Source organism: Mauremys mutica, chromosome 22 (genome assembly GCF_020497125.1).
Source record: "Mauremys mutica isolate MM-2020 ecotype Southern chromosome 22, ASM2049712v1, whole genome shotgun sequence".
In the NCBI taxonomy this organism is placed as follows: Eukaryota; Metazoa; Chordata; order Testudines; family Geoemydidae; genus Mauremys; species Mauremys mutica.
Genome location: NC_059093.1, coordinates 18015206 through 18023637, shown reverse-complemented (window position 1 = coordinate 18023637; position 8432 = coordinate 18015206). Strand labels below are relative to the sequence as shown.

The following is an 8432-nucleotide window of genomic DNA, read 5'->3' as shown; positions in this document are numbered from 1 at the left end:
ATGCCATCATGTGCTAGCAATGTCACACTGCCATGTACATTGGCCAAACCAGACTGTCTCTATGCAAAAAAATAAATGGACACAAATCGGACATCAGGAATCATAACATTCAAAAACCAGTAGAACACTTCAACCTCTCTGGCCACTTAGTAACAGATTTAAAGATGGCAGTTTTGCAACAGAAAAGCTTCAAAACAGACTCCAGGGAGAAACCACTGAACTTGAATTAATATGCAAACTAGATACTATCAACTTGGGCTTAAATAAAGACTGGGAATGGCTGAGCCATTACACACATTGAATCTATTTCCTCATGTTAAGTATCCTCACACATTCTTGTCAAACTGTCTTAAATGGGCTATCTTGATTATCACGACAAAAAATTTTTTCTTGCTGACAGTAGCTCATTTTAATTAATTAGCCTCTTAGAGTTGGTAGGGAACTCCCACTTTTTCATGTTCTCTGTATTGTATAAATATCTTCTCACTATATGTTCCATTCTATGCATCCGCTGAAGTGGGCTGTAGCCCACAAAAGCTTATGCTCAAATAAATTTGTTAGTCTCTAAGGTGCCACAAGTATTCCTGTTCCTTTAGCACTTCAGTCATCCAGTAGTGCTACTGATCTGAAGCAAGAAGACTGCCCAACAATCTACTTAATTTTTTTGTTGTTAGTTTTTGAGTCTTTGACTAGCTGCTCTTCAAATTCTTTTTTGGCCTGCCTAATTGTACTTTTACACTTGACTTGCCAGAGATTACGCTCCTTTCTATTTTCCTCACTAGGATTTGACTTCCAGTTTTAAAGGATGCCTTTTTTTGCCTCTCACTGCTTCTTTTACTTTGTTGTTTAGCCACGGTGGCACCTTTATAATCTTCTATGCTTTTTTGATTTGGGGGTATATATTTAATTTGAGTCTCTGTTATGGTATCTTAAAAAAAGCTTCCAAGCAGCTTGCAGCTATTTCACCTTTATGACTGTACCTTTTAATTTCTGTTTAACGGGCTTCCTCTTTTTTCTGTAGTTCCCCCTTTCTGAAGTTAAACGCTGCTGTGGTGGGCTTCTTTGGGATTTCCTCCCCACAAGGGTGTTAAATTGCATTACATTATAATCGTTATTACAGAGTGCTCAGCTATATTCATCTGTTGGACCCGATCCTGTGCTCCATTTAGGACTAAATCAAGAATTGCCTCTTCCTTTGTGGGTTCCAGGCCTAGCTGCTGCAAGAAGCAGTCATTGGTGGTGTCTATAAACTTTATCTCTGCATCCCATCCTTACATGTACCATGTCAATATGGGGATATTTGAAATCCCCCAATATTACTGAGTTTTCCCATTTTTTGTAGCCTCTCTGATATCCCAGAGCATTGCACAATCACTTGTCACTATCCTGGTCAGGTGGTTGGTAGTATATTCCTACTGCTCAACTCTTATTATTGAAGGATGGAATTTCTATCCACAGACATTCTATCATACAGTTTGATTCATTTAAGATTTTTACTAATATTTGACTCTATGCTTTCTTTCACATATAGTGCACACCCCACTCCCGCAGCACAACCTACGCTGTCATTCCGATATATTTTGTACCTTGGTATTACCATGTCCCATTGATTATATCACTCCACCAGGTTTCTGTGATGCCTATTATATCAATATCCTCATTTAATTCCAGGCACTCAAGTTCACCTGTTTTGCAATTTAGACTTCTGGCATTTGTATACAAGCACCTATAAAATTTGACACATTTTAGCTATCTGTTATGTGATGCAAATGAATTGGACTCTTTCATTGGACTGCCTCTCCAGTTCCTACCTGTACTTTATCAATTTCTGCCTAGGGAGGTTGTGGAATCTTCATCAGTGGTGCAGGGGACAGGATTAGATGACCTCTTGAGAACTCTTCCTTCCAGTCCTACGATTCTATCCTCTTCTCTTTACTAAGATGTAGAGCAGGGTCGGCAACCTTTCAGAAGTGGTGTGCCGAGTCTTCATTTATTTACTCTGATTTAAGGTTTCGCTTGCCAGTAATACATTTTAACGTTTTTAGAAGGTCTCTTTCTGTAAGTCTATAAATATATAACTAAACTATTGTTGTATGTAAAGTAAATAAGGGTTTTAAAATGTTTAAGAAGTTTTAAAATTTAAAATTAAATTGAAATGCAGAGCCCCCTGGACCCAGGCAGTGTGAGTGCCACTGAAAATCAGCTCTTGTGCCACCTTTGGCACACGCCATAGGTTGCCTACCCCTGAGGTAGAGAAACCCCCGAGCGGACGCCATGACATCTGGAAGGAGGGTCCCAACTATGGGATTGTTTCCCTCTGCTCCACTTTTATGTTCTCCTTCCCTGAGACTTTCACCTTCCTCAGCAGCACCTCAGGCGTGGGACCAAAATAAATACATAAAAATCTCGTCTACGCATCTCTTTGTCTCCATTAGCTCCTCCAGTTCAGCCACTCTGGTCTCAAGAGCCCATGCTCGGTCTCTGAGGGCCATGAGCTGCTTGCACTGAATGCACATGGCACCTGCCCACAAGGTAGATAATGGTACATGCTGCACTCAGTGCAGTAAACTGGGTAGCCCCCACTCTGCTGCTGGACTCTGCCTGCATGCTTTTTACTCCTGTAGCTTCTTTGTTGGGTTTTTTATTTCTTGGGGGCGGGTGGGGAGAGAGATATTTCTTGGCCTAAGTTTAGAGCAGATTAAATCAGGTGTATTGGGCTCCCACACTCCCTTGCAAAACTCCCATTAGTTGCTCCTGTTCGCTAGCTCCTCTGGTTTCTTAGGAGTGGGCTTTTTAACCCCCGGTTCTCCCTGAGTAGCCCCACCCTGTGGTGAAGGGCTAACAGGTGCTCAAGGGATTAGGGTTCAAAGCCTTGTTAAGAGGCTCTCAGCCGTACCTAGCAGGCCGCTAGGCTCAGCACATGGCCCCCCCACACAAACAGACCACACTGTAAACTTCAGTCAAGCAGCAAACACACAAACAGGCGACAAACTCACCCCAGGTGTCAGGTGGTCACTCCTCCTTCACCTGGAGAACTCCCTCGCACAACTCCCCTGTTAGCTGCTCCCGTTTGCTAGAGGAAAGCACAGCACCAATCTATCGGCCTTGGCGAGAGGTCACAATCCAGAATGCTTGTGATCATTGGAGATATAACATCTGGAAACTCCAGCTCAGCAGCTGTGATAACCATTAACTTTTAACGTCTGCCTGATGTTTAGTCATCAGGTTTATTATTGCTTTAATGAATTTTAATGACAATACTTCATTATTTGATTTCCACAAGATAAACCAGAACGTCAAGTGCAATTCTGCTTTAAAAGTAATTCTGGCCAAAGGTCCTGGTGGGTATGTCAACACTGCAGCCACGAGCAAGCTCCACCTGGGCAGACATACAGAACATCTAGAAGAGACAGATGCCTCTGGTAGCTGGCAGAAGGGGGTATAAATAACTCAGGGGAGCAGGCAGCTGAAAGACACGTGGAGAGCTTTTGCCTTCTTAAGTAGGATGTAGATCCTTCGTTTTGTCTACAGCACCTAGAAACTGAAACCATGTGCTAGAATCTAATGTAGCAAATATGGATTATGGTTTTAAAGAATGCGAGGGCCTTAGGTGTGTTTAGGACTCATATTCCAAACAAGGCCTCAGGAGTTTGGACGCTCCTCAGGTCCATCAGTTTCCTAGATCCTGTTACACCATCAGGATTAGCTGATCTGAGCTGGTGAGCTCTGAAATCATTGCCTCTGCAGCGTTCCTTGTCACTCGCCCATCAACCAGTGATAAGTCTGCTGTAGGAGGCTATTAATTTGTCAGTATAGGCCCTTCCGCAGGTGGGAAGTCCCCCCACCTCCCTCTGTACATATTCCCTGCATACCTTCTAGCTGAGGACCCCTTGACTATAATGGAACTGTTCTGACAAGAACAGGAGCTGAAGTAGAGACACGGGGCTTCTATATATATGACCCTGAGCATCCAGGAGATTGCTCAAGATCCATGGGGTGAAGGGATCAGATCTCCTGCTCTTCCATGTGATGGTAGCAGGTGGGGGAGGTTAAGGGGTGGAGAGAGACATGCACATGTTGCCCCCTCATAGAAAATTTGGAAGCAACTCCAGGGGCCTCAGTTTTCTTCTGCTCTAGGAGGGAGCAACCATATGAAACAGAGCCTGTTCCATCAGAAGACTGTACCCTAGTCTTATTTGCAGTGCTGTGTAGCCATTTATTTTCCTGATAAGCTTTCATGCAGCCCAGCCAAACACAAACCCGCTAAGCGTCACTCAGCGGCAGCAATAATCACATTCATCCCTTCCCTCACTCCTAGGCAGGGCTACAGGTGCATTGTTTTGCCTGCAGCACCTCCTCTTGGCTACTAAAAGCAACTCCCAGGGCTTTTGAGCAGGCAACCAATGCTTCCCCCCTTTTACCTCTGCTCCCATTTCACTACTGCTGCTCCTGGGCCCTGAGCAGTAACACGTTCCACATGCAGGAGGCAGCCACGGTGTGAGACAGGAGCAGAGAGATTTAGGAAAAGGAACCTGTGGGAGGAGACTAGACTATTACAGAGAGAGGCAGGGAGAAAGCCAGGTGGGAGCAAAGACCACGCTTAAGAAGAAAAGATAGGAGAGAGACTGGAACCAGGAGAGGGAACAAAACAATCCAGGAACTAACGGGGAAGGACAGACTTGTGGCTACTATACAGGCCCAGGACGAAGGAGAGTTGGGTTCTTTTCCCAGCTCTGCCCGTGACTCTCTGTGCCTTAGAAGACGAGGGAGAATGATACTGACCTACATTTCAAGTAGATGGAAGCATGTTAAGATTCAGTACATCAATCTGTGGAAGAGACAGGCCCCTCACAACAAGCTGCTCGCTACACCCGCTCCTCTCCAGCCAGGCGACACAGGAGAAGCTACTGAGTGCTTAGCAGCCATGTGAAGAGCTAATTGGGGATTAGCCAGTCCATCAATGGGGAATAGGGTGAGGCCTCAAAGCAAAACTGGCAATTGATGCAGGTTTCTTTACATCATATGCGAGAGAGATTTACTTGACATGTCTTATGAGTGAGTGATTAGCTAGCCAATGGAACAAGCAGGAAATTATAGACAGCAGAGTGCTGGTATATGGCAGAGTGCCCATGGGGCATTTAATATGTGGAGGTAGGGAGGGAGCTAGAGGACACAGACAGAGACACAGTCCTTGTGCCTCTTCAAAGGAGCTGGTCAAATTCTTTTGGGGAGATCAGTCCCTGCTCCCTCCTATGGCAGCTACTAACCACCCAGAAGGAAAGGGGGGGGAGGAGGTGTGTGATGGCTTCTCCCCAGTGGCAGAGGGACCACTCCCCAGAGGGAATTCTGGCTCCCTCAAAACAGAATTCCTCCTGGGAAGTCCACTCTGCACCACTCCTCGCCAGCATGCAGGACAGTATCCACAGCACGTGGAATCCAAACTCACCCTGTTGCTGGTTCTCTTTACACACCACAGAACAGCCCAGCTCAAATCGCTCCCCACCCAGCTTCCTCCCTCCCAACCAAGCCTGTGGCCTCTCTAAAGTGCCCCAGTGAGAGTCAGACAACACTCCCTAACCTTCCCTGGAAGTAGGACATCTTTCAAGCAAACACTACAAGACTGCAACATATTCCTACAGGAAGAGGAGGGTTTCTGACCCTGCTTTATAAATGGACTAAATCCAAGGAGAGGATGCACCAGGATGCTCCTCTTCCCAACACACAGGGTTGAGTATAAGAATATTCTGCTACTTGATGGAGCCATTTGCAGACAGCAGAATGAGAATGCACAGTATACACGTGGATACGCAGCCTGGGACCTCTTTATTGCCAGGATCTAATAAGAGAAAAACCCTCAGTGCTCTGTACCCTGCAGAGAGGAGAATATGGGACTGACAACACAAGAAAACTGGGTGTTTTGTTTCAACAAACATCTCACCGCCTCCTCCTCTTTGGACTTCAACTGGAGAAGCTTTAGTGTTTTTTCCTCATGGGGCAAAAGCTGAAGATGTTGCAGATTTGCACCTCTTTTCTGAACAGTTCATTTTATAAATTAAAAGCTGCAAAAAAGCTTTCTGGGCAGACACACTAACAGAACATGGATTGTTGAGATGGTGGAGCAGGGAGGGAGGGGAACCCAGCCATAGCCAGGCTATCCCCCACTTCCTCCCCAGTTTAGAGACTCGTACAACATGAAAGCATGCACAGCTACAGCCACAGAAGAATCCTGCACAGATGCTTTGAACTTGGAAGAGTTTATTCATCTGTTGAATAGATAGAAAATTGGATTTATGCTTCAAACAAAAATCCCTCATCCATTTTAACCATCCCATGGTATCCCTTTACATTAGATCCCTGCATTACTGATCAGTGGTAGCAGCAGGGCTAATTCTGGGCCTTTGGAGTACTCGCCTTCCATAGTGTATATGGATCACACATGATGAAAGGAGTTAGAGGTACAATTTAACCCTGAATGTGAGTATTAATCAAAACAAACCTAGTGTCTCTCTGGATAAGGGCTAACAAATGAAGAAGAGAGTGAATGCTCTGGGACAGCAAACTGCTCCGGGGAACAATTGTCTATCCTGTGCACACGCCAGCTGTCTGCTGAACATTCGTAAAAGCTGATTCCAGGCCGACCTTTCATGGATTCTTCACAGAAGTTGCACGTACTGACGCTAAGTTATGGATTGCAAGTCGTGTGGTTGAATTCCCATCCGAAATGTCACATGATGAGATGACCGACTGCAACGCTCGAGCATAAGCTGAAAAAAATCAGAAAGTGCTAAGTGACTGTAGCCTGAGCCTGCTTTCCCACAGAGCCCTGGGGCTTACTTCTGGAGTCATTTGCTAACTTGGGAATTAAACAAAAAATGCAGTTGTGCCTCTTGACAAAAATAGAGAGGGACATTTTCCCAAGGGCCTCATCTCTGAAGGGGGAAAATTCATAGGATCTACGGATATCGAGCAATCATGTGCTCCTGTTGCTGCATAACTGAGCAAGATAAGCTTCTGCATGGCTTTGGGGGCAGCGTAGCTGCTTAGCAGATTACCACATGGGGAGCTGAGACACACAAAACGAGCAAGGGCAGGATTGGGCACCAAATGGGAGACTAGACATGAAAAATCCCGACTCCGTAAGAGAGCCTTGCATGTATTCTGCACACAAGCATTTAAAGTGTAAAGAGTTTGAACAGCAATTCCTCACTCACCAGCCAGCTCAGATGTTCAGGGCCCTTTCTGTAGGCCACAAGCAGCACTTGGTAGGAGTCGGGAAATGCTCCCAACACCATTGCAGGTGTCTGAGATGTATTAGTGGGTACAGGGCAAACAGAGAACCTTGAACCTAGGAGCCAGAAGGTAAGTGCTGGAGAAGCTGATTTTTAACTAGCTGGCATTCTACAACATATATGTATATGTCTGGGCTGGGGATGCAAATATTGGTTAAAAAAGTTAACTGGTTAAACTATTAGAACTACAACTGGTTAACCGAGGTAGTGCTGGGGACCCGCCAGCCCGACGTGGCTGCTGTGGCCAGCACGGCTGGAATCCCTCCTGTCAATGCAGGGCCATCAGGCTTAACGGTTAATGTTGGTTAACCGATAAGCCTAATAATTACCAGTTAACCTTTTAAATCCCTGGTCTGGGCACTGTAAAATAGCAATAGCAGCACCCACGTGTGCCATTACTGACTTTAGGCTTGTGTATTTATTTATTTTTTCTACAAACTGTTGCATTTCCCATTTAAATCTCATGACTTTGTATTTTTGAAAGTAGTTTATGAGGATTGCCCCAAGTGTCTGTACAACCAAATACCCTAATTGTTCTGCAGGATAATTTAAAGCACAAGACTGCTTTGTTACAGTGATTGATAACATCTCCCTCCCACCCACCTTCCGATAAAGACCTTGGCATCAAAGTGGAGAGCAGATTTTCCAAGATCCAGGCATTTTCTGTACCGTTTACATGTTTGCTTTGCGGTACTTTTTCCCATAACATGTGTCCCCATCAGTTCTTTCAAATATAATTTCATTATTAATTCTAACAGAAACAGGTGCATCCCTGGAAAGTTGCCAACCCAGCTCTTGGTGTGACAGTTGCAGTTTCTCCAAAGCAAGGGTTGCAAAGGGGGGTGCCAGGGGTCTGCAGAATGCCCAGGCTTTTCTAGTTCCTGGATTTGGACTCCCCCTTGGTTTTGCATTAGTGAGAGCAACAGCTGGTGCTTAGCTTTAACAGCTGCATAAAAGTTACAAAATATTTGTGCCACAAGAAAATCTAGTTCAACAGACCACCAAGGCTGTCAAATGAAATACTACCCAAGTAGTCTGTATTCCCCTGGGAGTGTGCATGGGGGATGTGTGCACACGGACATAAGTGCAGAGCTCACATTAGAGTAAGTTAATGGAAATGGTGCTATGAAATGATGGGAACTC

The 8432-nt window shown here is 45.1% G+C and overlaps 1 protein-coding gene across 6 annotated transcripts in view; it reads right to left on the bottom strand.

The window, feature by feature from the left end:
* Positions 1–6248: 6248 nt before the first annotated feature.
* CCDC15 (coiled-coil domain containing 15) overlaps positions 6249–8432 on the bottom strand; it is a 36991-nt gene continuing 34807 nt past the window's right edge. For 4 of the 6 annotated variants that reach the window (XM_044997403.1, XM_044997406.1, XM_044997404.1 and 1 more), the window contains exons 11-12: positions 7212–7345; positions 6250–6764 (exon numbers count right to left, since the gene is read on the bottom strand). In XM_044997403.1, the coding sequence (XP_044853338.1) occupies positions 6678–6764; positions 7212–7345 (221 nt within the window). In that variant the 3' untranslated portion in view covers positions 6250–6677. Of the gene's footprint in view, positions 6765–7211; positions 7346–8432 lie in introns of all 6 variants that reach the window. The other 2 variants (XM_044997405.1, XM_044997408.1) reach the window with 2 other exon arrangements.